Genomic DNA, 16,956 nt, shown 5'->3' with positions numbered 1-16,956 from the left:
ACCACTTAGTTAAGCAAGAGCAACCAAGATTACAATCTGGGCATAGTTAATGAATATGTCTGCAATCTTGTTTTTAATAGGAACTGAGGCTTTGCCTGCCTCCAGGTGCATAGATTGCTTTAACTAGCATATAATTGCCTGCTCTCCAGAGCAGGTGCCTGCAGACCTCCTTGTCCTGCTGAGGAAGCTGGAGAAGAGCAGAGATGAGGATTCCACTGACACAAGCAGATGAAACCTGGTGGTGGCTGCAGGGGCACAATAGGCCCAGTGTTTCAACACTGTGAATGGCACTTGTAAATGCTCTGAAAAATTCCTGATTTGAGGCTTTTTAAATGGGCTGCTCCATCTGGCAGTTACATCTGCAAGGGAATCCCAGCAATGGAGGGATACCGGTCTGGGGGGATCTGGGAATTCCTGAGCAAGTGCAGGGCGTGGGATTTTGGGCCAGGCCAGCTCTGCAGGCAGGGACTGCAGTGTCTGTGTTGAACAAACTGCAGGGCCAGCCTTCCCTCATCCTGGGGAGCTGCCAGAGTGCCATGGGCTCCATGGAAGTGTCCCCAAAGGAAAAGGCTTGCTAGCCTGCAGTGTTCATCATGCCCCGTGTTTCCAGCAGAGTGTCAGCAAATTCTGGGGTCAGTGCTGCCCTCGGGGCTCTCTGTGGGGAAGAGATGTGCTGCAGAAGTGGTCTGGAGGTCCTGGGAGAGCTCTGGGCAGCATCTTTCCCTTCAGGAAGTGCTGGGGGTGTGCCATTTTCCAGACAGCTCCCTTGGGCTGCCCAGCTTCCAGGGCACGGATGGCAGTCTTTGGGGCTGTGTTGAGATGACAGGAAAGCTGGATATGATTAACCTCTTTTGTGTCATTTTCTTTCCGCTGTGCAGGGAAGGTGCACATTGCTGCAATTCAGCAGCCACCCCTCCCAGTGTCACTGTCCCCTGCTGGGGTCCTGCAGCCTGTGCCAAGCAGGGACCCCCCCTTCCCCCTGCTCCCCTGCCTGGGGTTGAACCTGGGTCACACCAGGAGGGTATCAAAGTTCCAGCTCCATATTCTGTGAGTGGTGGGGGCAGGGGTCCCTTCCATATGGCCAGCCCTCCCCAGGTGGGGCCACAGAGCCTCCCTCAGTGTCCCTCCAGCCAATGGACACTGCTGTGCCAGCAGCACCCGGCTGCTTTTCCCCACTGCTGGCTCCAGCAAGGCTGGGCTGAGGCTGTGGGGGAGGCGCTCAGCAAACACGGTGGGACAGAGGACACAGAGGGGCACTGGTGCAGACTGGTGTGAACTGGTGTGTGCCAGGCAAGGGGAAAGCAAAGGGCTAAGCAAAGCAGAAGGAAGGAGACTGGGGCTGTGCCAAGGCGTGGGCTGTAAATGGGATGGCCACGAGGCACAGGATGGGAGGTGAGGGGACAGGCAGCACTGCTGGGTGCAGGGGCCTGAGCACAGGTGGAACAGAGACAGCTCATCCCAAGGCCCAGGGTAGGGCTGCAGATCCCTGCCTTTGTAAACACATCCAAGCAGAAAGGCATATTTGTGTTCCCTTGTCACATTCAGGGGTGTTCATAGAACCTGGGCACCAACACCCCCACACACACCCCATGATGATGGGATGGTGAAACCAGTTTCAACAGGTGGATGTGGAACTTCAGAGCCATGTGCCATTGTCCAAAGTGGCTTTGAGTTCCCTCCCTGCCCTGAAAAGGGATTTCTCTTTCCACCTCTGTTGCAAGCAGTTCCCTGTTGTCACAGTAACACAAGCAAAACAAGTCAGGCTGGTTTTCAACAAAGACAAAAAATCTCCACAAATGTTTTCCTTAGTTTGCAATTTAAAAGCTTCAAACCAAACCCATGGTCACAGGTCAAAAGTTTGCCCAGATATGAATCAACAGAGGAGCCTCCAAGTCAACTTTATTTCCCTCTTGTCCTCTAGTCCTCAGTGTTATCCAGCAACTTCAGACTTAAAATGGAAGCATTCTTTGCCCCATAAGCTGGAAGAGATAATTTAGCACCACTTAGGCACCTCTAAGACGTTGAAAACATCCCTTCCTGGATCTAAACCCCATCTGAATTAATTCATTGTCAAGGTTAACCCCAGCTGGCAATTGAGCTCCACCCAGCCACTCACTCAGCCCCGTGGTGGCACTGCCCTGTCAGGGTGCAATTCTCCTGGGGCTGGGTGCAGCAAAGCGAAAAAGAGCAGCAAGGACTCACCCATTCTCAAAATCACAGCAAACCCATCTTTATTAGTGACACCATGGCAGTGTGAGAGAGTAGCATTCACCAAATGCAGGAGTTGATTGCTTACTGAGGATTTGATTCTGACCACCCAGAGAATTCTCCTACAGCCCACTGGGCCCCTTCCAGGTTGTGCTTTGTAGGGCTGGGATCAAGGGCAGTGATAATTCCTGGCCTTACAGTCGTACCTCAGAATTCAGCAGCACCCTTCAGGAGCTACAGTGATCCACATTGCTCCTGAGCTGAGTTAAATATTGTCCCCATTGTTCATTGCAAGTCAGAGAAGGCATTTTCAGAAACTGATTGAAAATATTAATTTGCACAGTGGTTTTAGGGGGGGAAACACATTTAAATGGGGACACAGCAATTAAAATGACACAGTTTCACACTTGTACTCCTTGGTGTTTGTTGTTCCCTTTTCCCCTGATACCAGTAACAACTCTGGATACATAAAGGTGAAGTCCAGGGATATTTCAGCCCTTTGAACCCAACTATACTGTTTTTTTAAAACAGTATAGTTTTATGGCTTTTTTTTTTTTATTTTGGCCCCAGCATCAAACTGTACCCAGCCTGGAAGTTATTGAAGGGAAACAGATTGTGCCAAGATATTCCTTTCTCTGGCAAGCTCCTTGTCTTCATCACCAAGATCCCACATAAAAAGCTACTTGTTTCTAGGCTATACATTAGAAAACAAACCCCAAACCCAGCCTGGAGAGGGCAGCCGTTGTTGCTGGGGCTGTTCAGGCCCTCAGGACGATTTCCACCGCAGGAGCGAGAACACCTTGTGGATCACATACAGCAGGGTGGCCACGAATGCAAATACCTGGGATGGAAAAACACAGCAGCCCGTCAGTGTTCTGGGGCACAGTGCCACCCCAGCACTGAGCCCACGCCTCGTGACGTGCCACATGTCTGGGGACACCCGTGCATGCTGAGACGGTGACTGGTTTCTCTCCCCCCTCCCCAAACTGTTGGTGCAAACACAGATTTGTACTTGAGGCCACTCCAGAGCCACCTGCTGCCATTCCCTGCCCTCCTGCCAGGCACTCACCACAGCAGCAATGTTCTCCCTGTACTCCTGTGCCAGGAGTATGGAGGAGAGGCCAAGCGCATAGGTCGTGTAGGCTTCCAGCACCGCGGCGCTGAGGTAGAACAGCGCTGCCGTGCTGTGGCAGATGGCATCCTAAGGAACAAGGAGCACACCGTCACCTCCAAGGGAGTCACACTGCCCCTACAACCAGGCTGCCAGCTGGGGAGCAGCAGCACCACCCTGCTGGTGACAAAGCCACGCCTAGGGTCTGTCACAGGCACGTACCAAGGTGACCCAGCAGCTGCCGCCGCCACCGTGAGCGCCACAGAAGTAGAGGCACAGGAGGGAGATGGACATGACGAAGCAGAACACGGAGACAAACATCACCCAGCCCTGCAGCATGGGGGCTGGGACCTTCGAGGATGCCACCAGGATCCACACAAGGCCCCCAAAGATCTGCAAGTCAAAGTGGGGGACAGAGTGAGTGTGCGATAAAGTGACTTGTCCAGAGCAGAGCCAAAAGCCACTCATGCCTCTGGCACTGCACCTGGCAGCAGCCCATGAGTTCTTCCCAGCCTCCACTCAAAAATGGGCATTCAGCTGAGAGTATCTGCCAATGATCCTGACCAAAAAAATTCCTCACAGGTGCCACTACCACTCACACGCTCCCTACACCAGTGTTCTTAGGAGGCTGGCTCAGACCTTTCTGAGGGCTGGCTTTAATGAACAGGGAGGCTGGTTTAGGAGAGGTATCTTTGCTTCGCACCCAGCGTGTCAAACCCAGCTCACCTGCACAAGCAGCACAGACACCTGCCCTCACAACGGTCACATGCAAATATCACTCTGAGAGAGGTTTGACTCTCTGGGTACAGGAAAAGAGCCTGAGGCTCCCAGCTCCTGCTTGGGAAAGGAAGCTCATATTTCTGCTCCAGTCCTTTGGGTCATCCTTCACTGCCTACATCAGAGCTGTGCCTGGTCCCAGCCGCTGGTGTGAGAGTGGGTAGGACCTTCTCAGCCAGCCTTGGGAGTTTGCCATAGGTGGTACACAGGGACAGCTATGTCTGGGCTCCATCCCTTCACCAGCAGGCTCCTGCACAAGAGGATGTGAGCATTATGTTCAGTGTTGTGGAATGTCTGGAGTGCAAGTGGTGCCTTTGCACTGGAATGCCCTCAGTAGCTTTTCTGTGCCACAAAATCAGCCCAGTTATTCCTTGGACCTGTGCAGAGTTCAGTCTGTGCAGCATCCTGTGATGAGGAGCTCCACAGCTGACCCCACACTCTGTGGATCTGTGCTGTTGTGGGGATCTATCCCTCACCACCAGCCAGTCTGGGATTCAGGCAGATGTCCAGAGGCAGGAGAGCCTTGCTGACTCTAAGGTCATTCTGATCCTTGTATGGCCAGCGAATCCCAGCCAGCATCCAAGTGCCAGCTCATACTCATTTCCATTTCCTTCCAGACATTCTGCAAGTGGAAAGAAAGTCTCTGATTTATGTTAACTCAGAAAATGTTACATCATTTGTGTCACCCCACAGTTGTAAGAAAGTTTGTTGGTGCCATTATACAAATTGACACATGACATCAATTATGTGGTTGAGATGTGACAAAGACCTGAGTGAAAATGGGTCTTCCAAAGTGCTGCTCTTGTGGTCCCTCCTGTAACAACCAAAGGCTGAGCCTTGAACACTAATCCAGTCCTTTTAATCACTCATGGGCTGACACAATGAGTGTGTTGCAGCTAAAAGTCCTGGGGAAAAGCATTATGGCTGCTCCATTAAAATCATGCACAAATTATGGTGAGATATGAGGTTGGGGAAAGAAGCACCACAGCTCACTCCCTACCACTCACCATCTCTCCTTCCTGCAGGCTGTGCTTACCACTCAGAAATGTCTGTTTGACCTGGTTTGATTATTGACTTTGGTTTTATAGTGAAGATTCATAAAAAGGAAGAAAGGAAGGATTGAGAGGCTTTCAATAACTCACAGCAGGATGTGGACAGCAGTCTAAGGAAAAAATTCATCCTTTAAATAGCTTTTACAAAGCAAACATATCTGCTTTCAGCTTCTTTCAGGTTTTCCACATAGGTCTGGGTATCCATATGTGCAGAAAGTTCTTCTAATTAAATAGATTACAAGAATTAAACTGAGCCTCACAGATTAAAAATGGTAACTTTTGATCAGCCCATGCCAATGTGGCAATCATCTGAGCTGCAGGTAGGATCTTCTGAAAATTTCACAACCATCTTAGCATTTTAAATGCCAATTTTGTTTTGTTATGTTACCATCTCGGCCCATGGTAGGCAACCTGAGATTCCACTAAGGAATGAGAAACTCTTTATCCCTCTGATTCAAGGCAGCCACCTCCTTTGTACACAGCAGAGGTCACACGGCTGCACAGCCCAGAATCTGCCTGGAGATGGAGAAATCCAGTCATGCAGCATTCCTCCTTCCTGGGTGGTTCCTGGGCCTTCAGGATGCACATTTCCAGATCTTACCCAAACCAAGGATAGTGTGCTCACTTCAGCAAGCTGCCCTGGCAAATCCCCTGGAGACAGGGATTACAAACAAACAGTTCAAGGGGAATGAGCTCTCTGAGGCCAACAGGACCAACATAACTAATGGGCAGGGGTGGCTGGCAAGTGTCAGCCCAGCCAAAATCTCCACAGGCACTCAACATCCTCCCTCCTGTAGCTCCAGGAAACCTGGGCATTGCTCTTGGGCACAGATCAGGTCTACATCCTCTTTGCTACATTGTTACCACCAGGAGAATGAAGGAAACGCTGTAAATCCCAGTAGTGGGGAGCAGGCTGGGTGGCAGGAAAAGATTTGGTGCCAGATGGCAAAACTGAAGTTTTTAGCATGAAATAATCTGAATGCCATCCTACAATACTCAGCCAGAGCTTTCAAAGCTGGACCAAAGCGCTGGGAATTTGGAAAAAAGCCTCCCAAGCTCTTTTGAGAAGAGCACGTTTCGTGAGTGGGGCAGAGGACAGGGGAAAAGTTCAGGCTGAGACTTTGTATCAATAACCTATGCTCAGAGCAATTCCTTTAAACCACAAGCGCCAAGTCCATTAAGATTATGATCTCCTCCTGCTCAATGAAGTTACAGTGTGGAAAGAAGTTACAAAGTGTTTGCTCACCTTTCGCTCTCCCACACGCCCAGGGTCCAGCAGCTCCGCACCTGCGGCTCAGGAATGCCGCGATGGAAGCGCAGCCTCGGCTGCTGCCAGCAATTCCCTCCGCTCCCTAACCCCCTGCTCCAAGCCGGCAGCTCATCCTCTGCCTGTGCCATCCGCTAAAATCACCTCCGGTCATTAACCAGCTCCATTTGGCACCTACTTAAACCCACCGGCAGTCCCCGCTGTGTTTCAGGCAGGAAATTCAAACGTTTTTCAAAGGCCCCAGCAAAGTCCCACTGCAGACTAAAGGAGAGCTTCAGAGCCCGTGGTTTTCCCCGGGGATGAGATGCCCTCCAGCCCCCTGTGGCTCAGGGACCTGGCGTGGGACAAGTGTCACCCCTCGCACACCTGCAGCACAACCTGTGCCGAGTGCCCAAGCAGCAGCCACAGCCCTCCCCCAGGGACAAGGCAGCACTCACGATTTCAGGGATGAAGAGCACATCTGGGAAGGTCGTCAGGACGGCCAGGCCGCTGGGCAAAGTGCTGGTGGAAGTTGAGGAAGACATCGGAAGCCTCTGGCGCGGTGCTTATCGGCCACTCTGCTCCTCACCGCTGAATGCAGCCTCCTCACCTCTCCCTCTCTCTCTCCCTGCTTTCCTGCCCTTCCTGCTCTCGTTTCTTCCTCTTTCCTCCCCTTCCTGCCCTGGTTCCTTTCCTTCCTGCTGACAGATGAAGACAGCTGTGAGTGGCACAGGTGTGGCCAAACCCTGTGACCTGGAGTCACATGGGAGCTGTTCGGGAGATGCAGGGGCAGCCCCGGGGCACTGGCAGCAGAGTTCGGCTGTCCCCGCACCCGAGCTGCCAGGCAGGTTCCTGGGCAGGGCCCAGTGGCACTGGGTGACAGCTGAGGGCAGCAGGGGACACCTGTGCCCATCCACCTGCACAGCCTTGCATCCCCTTAGATTTGCACAGTGAACCAGCCACAGTGGTGGCTGAGGTGGTCACAGCAGAGGACACGAGGGCGGCTGGTGGCCAAGGCAGACCAGGCTGAGACAGGGGACAAACAGTGGGCCTACAAATATTCCACAGATATCCAGAGATGAGGGCAATCAAACTGCAGGGCAAACCACCTCCATCTCTGAAGGAGATTGGAAATGCCAAGGTAACACGAATGACCTAAAATGACGAGACTTCCCAGGCAGTTTCACTTCTTAAATTTTACCTTTTTGTCTGTAGTCCACGGGAGCAAGTCATTCCCCTTCTTCTTCATAAGGAACATTTATTTACTCCTCTTAAACACACTTGGGGACACAGCAAAAACTAAAGAACTCCAGAAGCTGAGGCCAAAAAGTGCAGAGAAAGGACTTTGAGAAAAGAAGGCAGGGTAAAACCTGTCCCTTGGAGAAAGCAGTGAGGCAGATGAGTGGAGGAGCCTGCAATGTCAGAAAAACTGGGGAAATGCTTTTAATAAGCAGAGTAAGTGAGGGGCAGGGTTATATGTCAGAGCTGGTGGGGCAGTGAAGGGGTGGGATGGATGCCTCTTACCCAGACCTTGAGCTCTGTTATTTCCAGTCAATTGAAGCAAAAACATCTAAGTAGATAATGCCATCCTTCTTTTTCTTCTGGGGGCCTTTTCTCACTTAAATGCAGAGTCCATGCTGACCTTCATGACTTCTTCAAAGGTGGGAGAGTGTTTTTGCTGCATCCACCTGATTTCCCACTTCTCCAGAGAGATTCCATTTGCCCTAAGGTGACAGAACTACACATAATGGATGAAACCTTGGATATGAGGCAGACCTAAAAACCAGTCAGCAAAGAGGGAGAGCTGGAAGCAGTGGGAATGTAGGCATTGGAGCTGGAGACACAGACAGAGCTCCAGAGGGGTCTCACTGTCTCTGTAAGGGATGGAGATGAAGCTCTCCTGTTCCTGGGACCACAGGACTGCTGTGAGGAACAAGCAAGTACATTATGAGGGGCAGGGGCACTGGAGCTGTGCCATTTGGAAGGGCTGGGACATCTTCAAAGAACCCCTTCTTTATCCTATTTACAAATTTTTGGTGATGGATTAAAAACCAGGGGGTTTAGTAGAACACTGTGTTCAGAGGTGAAGGATGCTGAGACCAGCTTGACCAAACTCTCTTAAATTAGGCCCCTCCTGACTGAGGTGGGCATCAACAGGAATGTGGAAGAGCCTGGTAGGGAAGTGAGAGATGGAAGCTTTGAACAGAAACCAAAGAGCTGGTAACACCTGACTCAAACACGTTCTGCTGAGGACAACACAGAATCTAGAAGTTGCAGGACAATCAACCTCTTCATACTACAAAAGACCAGTCCCAGTTTCCCCAGCATATCTCCTTGAGATGCAAGAAGATCCTTCCCTTGGGTGGGAACAGCCCTCAGGGACAGCTCTGGAGGCTGAGTGAGAGGCTTGCCCATGATCAGTGACAGGGGTAACATCAATCTCTATTTGATAATTATTAAACTGGCTATGTTATTGGTGCAATAAATAGAGCACTGTATCAGCAGCTTGTGTAGTCAATAACTCTGACCAGATTAGAGTTTTGCCATTGTGCATTTTTCTCTTTTCACATTTTCATCTAATCATTGTCAATTTAAATAAAGTGGTAATAAATTCATCCTTGTCCTAGTCAGCTGCTGGCCACTTGAAAGAAAAGGATGACATTACAGAGTTCCCAAGGGAGGTATAAACCCCTGAGCTTTCTGTTCTGGAAAGGCTTCTCTGAAAGAGATCCCTGGACACACACAGTTTTGGAGCTGGTATCCAAATACGGGAGGTGAGCTCCAGAAAGAGGATGAGGGTGCCTTTACCTGCTGAGGACAGCACCTCACCCCATGGCTGGTGGTGCAGGAGGTGCTGTCCGGGGAGGCACAAAGCAGCAGCAGCTCCTTGGAGAGAACGTCTGTGTTAGAGCAGTCCCTGGTGGATGTTTTCAACACTGGAGGCAGCACTCAAATGTCAGTGCAGGGCTCCTGGGAGGGGATTGCTCCCACACTGGAAATGCCATGAAAGAAAGCAGGTGCTGGCCTTCACCTCCCCTGGGGAGCCTCTTATGTGCACCAGGAACACCAGGGAGAGCTGCTTGCCTTCAAAATAAATGTATTTCTTTTTGTCCTGGCACATTTTGCCAGTAGGGTCCGGACACTTTTAGTTTCAGATCTGCCCTCTGGGTTTCTGAGACAGTACCACAGGACATTGAATTGTCTAGAAAGTGCACAGGGATACAGGGTGAAGTTCTGAATGGTGACAGTGGAAATCTAAAAGCCAACGTCATTTTTGTCCTGGCACCTTTAGTGGGAGCAAGTAGGGGAGGGCTTCAGGTTTGGATGCTGAAGAAAGTGAATCACCTCAGTGCAGTTTAGAGGTTACAAAAGAAAGGTACAGTCCTACATTGGTTCTTTCTTCCAGGACCTTCTCTGAGGGAGCAGCTGCTGGACTTTTCTTAATTTTGGACATAGATTCTGTGACAGAATGTGAGAGCACACAGAAAGAGCAAAGTTCCTGCATGTGGTGCAGTTTACAGGCTGCACGAGGGAGGGGAAGGCCAGGACTGGCTTTTTTTCCCCCAAGAACTGCATGGAAGCAATTGCTGGCTGTTCAAAGTGACAAAGCTGGGCTCTAGGAGATTGATATGATGGATGCAGCTAAGAAGCAAAGTGCAAACTCCAGGCTGTGGGGTGTAATTCCAGGGGTGTGAGACAAATGTAGAGTCAGCAAGTGTTTGCTCAGCTGGCAGCTGCTGTGACCAAGACTTTGCTGCAGGTGTACAGTTAAGGTACAAGATCTGTGTGACTGAAAATACACGAAGGTCCAGTTATTTGGAGAAATTTTGGAGGGAGCATCCAACTGCATATCATAACACAGCAGCTCTGTCATGACCAGCTCCCAGGCCATCCAGCTACATATATAAATATATATACAAGATACATATATAAATATATATATATATATATGCACACACACAAATACAGGCATCATGTGGGAGTGTCATTCAGCAACCAATACTACAGATGCAGAGCCCAGTCTTTGGGTGGGCCAGAAGGAAATGTTCCAAAATCAAGAGAGAAATTCTGTCTCCTCTACTACAGCTCTCACATCTCTGGATTAAAATTCTGTAGCAGTGCCCTGGCTGGAGCACAGCCATCCCTGCCCTGGACCACCCTGGTTTCCAACAAGCACTCCAGAGCAGAAGGGGGCACTTTTCCCCTGTCAGATCCCAAATTCTTTGGTTCCTTCTATCCCCTCTGCAATGGCAGTGGCTGAGTGACAGCTGCTCAGCTCCAAGAACTGGCACAGCAGCAGAGCTGCGGAAGCTCCTCAGGTTTGGAGGAAGCTGCTGACACAACTTACTCAGAAAAAAAAGGAGTCAGCAAGAAAACACCAACACTAACACTGCTCACAACTGCCCTGTAAAATCATCACAGTGGGTGGATGCTGGAACCCAGGACATTGCTCTGGCTGCCCTGGATGACTCCAGACCCTGGCAAGGGGCTCAGACCCTGGCACAGAGTCAAAAACACCTGTGCCTTCAATTTTAGTCCATGGAAAAAACTACCAACCTTGTGTGAAGATTTACAAGCCACAAGAGTTTGAGTAGAATAATGGTCAATTTATCACAGGGTGAAAAAGTAGAATTTTGGGGGCTTAGAATGGGGGTTCAAGAAGCAAGATGGAGGAATCTGTGTCCTGTCCTCCTTCTTGTCCTCCATCTTCTGCTGTGATGGTGGCACTTTTGGATTGCTGTAGAGACAGACTAACATAGGTGACAGGTATTGGATAATTATTATAAATAAAGTACATGCAGTTCTTCATATAAAAAGTTAACACCACCCTAATGGCAGTGGCTGTGCCACAACCTGACCTGCTGGACAGATCGCAGCAGGTCAGAGAAGGAATGTAATAGGTAAGACAAAATAAACAACCTTGACAAGCAGAACTGAGGAATCTCAACTCCTTCTTCAGTTGCCAGGCTGGGAAAAAAGACTTTCTGATACCTCAGGGGTCATTTCAACCACAGAAACCTGAGAGGTGGATTTATTTCCACCCTCATTCCCCTCAAACATAACTGGCAAATGCAATTCCCTGAGCACTGATGGCTGGGAAAGAAGATTTCAAGGGTGCCTGAGAATCTCACTGGGATAGGTCTGAGAGGTGCCTCACACAGAACAGCTTTTAAACCCCCTTTGCACAGAACAGGTGTCTCAGCACCTCTGAGGATGTGCTGCCCACCTCTCACAAGCAGAGACACAAACTCTGCCAGGAGCTGAGCAACAGCTGGCAAAGCCCTCAAGACCTGCCAAGAGGATCCCACAGGGTACACAAAGGAGGAAAAAAATTAAGAAAAAAAAATTAAGAATTAATCACATAATGAGGAATGTATCAAGTAACAGCCACAGGTTCCTGATGCCAAGATTCTGGTTCAGTGCCCCCTCCCCTTCTCAAAAACAGCTCACACACTTCCAGTTTTGGTTTAGGGATGTTTTGTGGTTTTGTTTGTTGTTTTTTTTTTTTTTTTAATAAAAGAAGGCTTCCAGATATCTAATACTATTGTGCTGTTTGTGCAGGACAAACTTTAAATACTAAAATGCACAAGTCAAAACAAGCTGTTTTGAACTGCTCAGCAGTGCAGGCTCAAACACTTATTTGCAATGGCTTTACTCTTTGTACAATCAGTTCTATATGTAGCAATGACTGTATATAAAGAATATAGTACATACTATTGTTTTCATTGTCAATTTACAAGAGAAAAAAAAAATAAATATTTTCCATTCTTATTATACATTAACATTTCAGTAGAAAGTTACAGCTGTTGTGTTGGCATGACCTGCAACATCAGGAGGAGAAGGGACATGCATACTTATCTATTAAGAACTCCAAACTATGACTTTGTAATAAATTACAGAGGATAGATACCAGCCAACAGAATACTGATTATCTGAATCCAGTACATTTGTGATTCTTGCTCCATGGTAAAAGCCAAAAAATCTTGCAAAATACAAAAGCCAGTAGCTTGCATTATAAGTAAGACAGACAAACCATGTAGGGTACACATACATACCAAGTATGGTAGAGCCTCTTCTCCAAATGTTTGTGAATAACAGGCTTGTGGTTTCTCAGGCAAAGGAGATTAAGTTGTTGAGTTGGTCCTTGCACCCTTCACACATAACTAGCACCATAAAGATGCAAGGACCTCAGCAAACACCTAAAATTCATGCTTAGTAGATAAAGCATGCATTTTGTAGAGTTTGTGCAGGGTACACACTCTGTTCATTAAGGTTACTGTGCAAAAAAGATTATTGACCACTGAAGATGTTTCTGTAATTCTGTTACAATTATTAGCAACATTTTTAAACTTTAGCAGGCCTGTGTGTGATTAATGAACAACCTGTACTCGTGGTTCCCCCCTGATTGCTGCACCACTCAGCTGGGGGCTGAGGAAACAAAGGCAGCAGCCTCAATTCCAATCAAGTGGGGGAAAACGAGCTGCAGTTTGCTAAAAAATAAAATATTTTAAAATGGCACAAAGCTTTGTACAGGTGGATCTACCAGTGCAAATACATATACATGAGGTACCAATTTGTTCAGATCATGTATAGGCCAGATCTATTTATAAGTATCTTAAAAATCACTCAATTTCCTGCTGTCAGATAAATGCTACAGCTTGTCAGCCTGTAAGTAAAATCAAAATTAAAACAAAATTTCAGCATATTCAATACCAGATTATTGTAATTTCTCTACAATTTAGTTTCCGAGCTTTCACTACTGAGACTACTTAATTAATTTTTGGTTTTTTTAAAAGCAAAATAATATCACAATAATTTTCTTTTTCAAGACTTGATATGATGTGAGGAAAAAGTTAAAACTGTGTATGTAATTTGGAACAATAACTGTAACTGGCTGAATATTTTAACATTGCTTGAAATTTTACTAAGTACTGTTAGGAAGGAGGAACACAGTTATTGCTATTTGAAGACTTAAAATTAAACCAAACCAACCTGAAAGCATAGACAGAACTATTCCAATGGTGAAAATTCTATAGATACAAAACAGCACTCTGCCTAAAATTAGTCCTTCTTCATCTGAAAACACTTCAAGTTATCTACAGGTGTCTCTTCCTTGCAACAATGATGGCATTTACATGGAGTTATGGCTTTGAAGTGGCTAACTGTGGGGGTCACACAGCTTTTCAACTCTGGCAGCTCTCTCTTGAGACGTTCCAGCTGCTCCACCTGGAATATGTTTGGTTGTTCAGGATTTTGGTCGTATATCCTGAATAAATGAGAAAAGAAAAAACACTGATCAGTATAAACTAGCAGTCCACAGAAATGTACCAGATGAAGCACCTGGGTTTTTTTCCTTAACAGAGCAAAATTGGGTGCCAAAGTCAGTTTATTTGGGGTTAGTACCCTGAGTTTTGCTGCTTATCTCACAATATAAAAAGGTATTCCCTTTACTTAGACTGGTTAGTGTTTCATTGGATATACTAAAAACCTACTGGCATATACTCACTTAATCTCCTGACAAATGTGATTTTACAAGTGGCACAAAGCAGTGAAACAAGTGTTCCAGGCTTCACAGTTCAAAGCATAAGAAATCTCAGAGATTATTTGAACAGACTGTAATATACTGTTTACACATAATACTGCACTGAGTGTGTACTTACTGTTTCAAGAAGTATTTCACCTCACCCAATTCAGAATTTTTTCTTTTTTAAATTACCACCATTACCACAATACGATGTGAAGAGTGAAAAATAGAAAATCTGACCTCTCTGCACACCTAATGCAGATTAACCATCTGCACTACTTTAAACAGTCTATCCTCTTCTCACTTTCTTGTTTTCACACATGTAAACAAAGCTGCAGATTTGAAATGTCAGCATCATCCCCGATTGTCCAAATCCAAACCACATTTTGAGTGACAGTAAAATCAAAAAATCAAAACAAATTTTCAGCAAGCACTGAGCACAACTCAAACACCATTCTGGTGTAATTCATTACAAAAAAAAGCATTGGTGCTCCTGTAACCTAACATTGGTACAACACCTATTATAACAAGGATATACCTTGATTTCCCAACATTCATTTTTATATCAGCATGTTTATATTCAAAATTTTAATCCTGGAACCCATCTGCTCTCACTTTTAGTTGTTGCACATACACAGTTCCAGGTATTGCAGGTCTTCAAGTTTTTCTCCTTGAAATGAAAACTTCTGCAAGAAATTACCATGGCTTCTGCCTAAGTCTTTAAGGAATCACTATGATTCCTTCAAGAAAGTAGTTTGTTTTTATTTCCTCCTCCTTTGTCTCTCACACATTTTCAAGTTAAGCCCAAAAGGAACCAATGCCACCAACAAAACAATGTAGTAGTGCTCAAGTGAGAGAGTGCAAGGTGCCCTTTTACCCTGACAAGACACCAAAGCCAACATGCAGCTCCAAGATGGGTACAATAATGGGATTCAGGTGAGGAAACACTTCCACAGGAAATACTGATATGGATCACAGTAAGGTCAAGGACAATTTCTGTGAAGAAACTCCTAGAAGTGAGGATAGATGTCCAGTTTGATGAAATTCAAACAGAAGGCACAGCATTTGAATTACTTGCACACCACCTGTAATCCAATACAGGCCTAAGGTATGACCCAAACTTGCCCAATGGAAGCTTTCTGCAAAATAACAGCTCCACCTTCCTTCCTTCCTGTGCTTTCTTCAGCTGAGTCAGCTGGCACCTTATGAATTTCCCTGCAAATTCCATACAAAACACTGAAACTTGAGGATAGTATTCTATATAAAACACCTGTTAGGAACTAAGAATCTGAAGTCTTTCCCATCAGTTAGACACTAGAACAGCAAAAGATTGGTTCTTTTCTAGGCCCTTGTTCCTAGAACATGGCTAAGCATGTTTCCAGGCAGCTTCTGGCAAGTATTTTATTACTAGTTCTTTACTACAACAAGTACAAACTCTTTAATTCCTGCTCCATTCTAAATTCTTTTCAATTGAGATTCTGGATGAATTCAACCCTCCAGGCTCCTTTCAAGCTGTCCCCTAGAGCCAGTCCACTCCAATGTGGGTATTTGGTTTCTTTTAAACCAAAGGCAGAGAAGAGAACTCAAAGCAAAACTTCAGAATTTCTTGACCCTACTTTTTGTTTGGGTCCACAAAAGTACACCATCAGTTTGCAGCAACAGAGCTCCAGTACTTCTCTAATTATTTCCAGCATCACTGTAAAGACAAGGAATAAACTTCCATCTCCCTCTCCTCCTTTCTTCAACAGGACAATAATTTGTAAGCAACTATGCACCAAAGTTTCTCCATCCAAACTCCTGTTAAGAAGCAAACCCTGCAGAAGACTGGGAAGTCCTTTAAACACTACTTTTTTAAAGTAAGCACCTTCTACAAAAGACTTGCAGAACATTGCAGGGCTCTGCAGTGGGTGTAAAATTGATGTGCTTGGTTCCTGAAAGGTGTTTTGCAACCTTTGAAAACACATACAAGACAAGAGGCAGCAGCACTGAAATACTGTTTCCATGCTCAAAAGATTTTCTGAAGATTAAAGCTTCTCATTTTTCTTTAGATCTCGAGGAAAAACTTTGAGTCTACTTTGCAATTCACAAAATGGGGAAGAGTTAAATTGTCTTAACAACCCATCATAACATATTAATTCAGTTACTGAGTAGGTTATAAATCAACTTGTACTACACTTCCTCCACATATCCATGCTGTTATTTAAGTAACATGCAGTTTCAGGCAAACAGGGCAGCCCAGATTTCAGCAGTCTTGTGCTTTTGAGAAGTATTCAAAACACTTTTGATTTGATTGCCAGCTAAATTTGTGTAAATGTTGGGAAGTTACTAATACCAGTCAAGCACAGCTTTTGCCTGCAAATGCAACATGCAGCCTAAGGAACTGCAGTGTTTGGACAAAGCTCTCATGGAAAAGCTCTCAGCATCCACGTTTGGGAAATAGTGATTTCGTATTTTTATGCAGTTCTGTGTATTGTTCAACAAACAAAATTCAGATCATGTAAAGTGAATGAGAAAAGATGATGCAAGTGTAAGCTAGCACCCACTCCCTCTCCACATTGGTATTCAATATACAGCCAGCAGGTGTAAAAATACAAGGCTGCATTGTTCTTACTGAGTTAAGTATCTTCAAATACAGATATATCTTCTGGACTATTTCCAAAGCCTATCCAGGTAAAAAGCACCACATCAATCACCTCAGAAATCATGCTTTACAAATGAGCATTTTAACCAAGCCAGAGTAATTTCACAACAGGTTGAAATTTCTTCTTTAATTAAAATTGAAATATCAGGCTAATAAAGCATTTTAAGGATGTGATTTCTGTGCAGACAGAAGACACCCAGTCATGCACATAAAGCACCTTCTTGTTTAAGAGCCCAAATAAAAGCCTGAAGGCAGACATGGCACCTTTCTGTAGAGGCTGCCCTTTTAATTCAAATAATTTGGTTAAACACTGAGATGAATGGTAGTTGAACGTAGGAAAATAGGAGATTATCATCCCAGAACATCTGCTTGGATTACTGACTTTGGGTGTATGTA

At 46.2% G+C, this 16,956-nt stretch overlaps 2 protein-coding genes across 6 annotated transcripts in view; both read right to left on the bottom strand.

Moving 5' to 3' along the window:
* Positions 1 to 2,214: 2,214 nt before the first annotated feature.
* Positions 2,215 to 11,741, bottom strand: MAL (mal, T cell differentiation protein). Its single transcript, XM_064709286.1, has 4 exons — positions 6,853 to 11,741; positions 3,542 to 3,712; positions 3,278 to 3,409; positions 2,215 to 3,049 (listed from the first exon to the last, which is right to left on the bottom strand). The coding sequence occupies exons 1-4, from the start codon at positions 6,937 to 6,939 to the stop codon at positions 2,975 to 2,977; spliced, it is 465 nt and encodes a 154-aa protein (XP_064565356.1). The 5' UTR covers positions 6,940 to 11,741; the 3' UTR covers positions 2,215 to 2,974.
* A 114-nt stretch (positions 11,742 to 11,855) lies between these two features.
* The window catches only part of GPCPD1 (glycerophosphocholine phosphodiesterase 1), a 42,848-nt gene continuing 37,747 nt past the window's right edge, over positions 11,856 to 16,956 (bottom strand). For 4 of the 5 annotated variants that reach the window (XM_064709281.1, XM_064709282.1, XM_064709283.1 and 1 more), the window contains exon 20: positions 11,856 to 13,661. In XM_064709281.1, coding sequence (XP_064565351.1) covers positions 13,457 to 13,661 — 205 coding nt within the window. In that variant the 3' untranslated portion in view covers positions 11,856 to 13,456. The remainder of the gene's footprint in view (positions 13,662 to 16,956) is intronic. The other variant, XM_064709285.1, reaches the window with a different exon arrangement.

This window comes from Zonotrichia leucophrys, chromosome 3 (genome assembly GCF_028769735.1).
Source record: "Zonotrichia leucophrys gambelii isolate GWCS_2022_RI chromosome 3, RI_Zleu_2.0, whole genome shotgun sequence".
NCBI classification, from domain to species: domain Eukaryota; kingdom Metazoa; phylum Chordata; class Aves; order Passeriformes; family Passerellidae; genus Zonotrichia; species Zonotrichia leucophrys.
Note: the sequence above shows the minus strand (reverse complement) of the source record. Positions and strands in the feature narration are given on the sequence as shown.

Excerpts from the sequence above, each read along its gene's own strand:
- MAL (XM_064709286.1), bottom strand. The coding sequence starts at position 6,939 with ATGTCTTCCTCAACTTCCACCAGCACTTTGCCCAGCGGCCTGGCCGTC. Across the intron at positions 3,713-6,852 it reads TGCTCTTCATCCCTGAAATC|ATCTTTGGGGGCCTTGTGTG; the intron begins GTGAGTGCTGCC and ends TTTGACTTGCAG. Across the intron at positions 3,410-3,541 it reads GCAGCTGCTGGGTCACCTTG|GATGCCATCTGCCACAGCAC; the intron begins GTACGTGCCTGT and ends CTTGTTCCTTAG.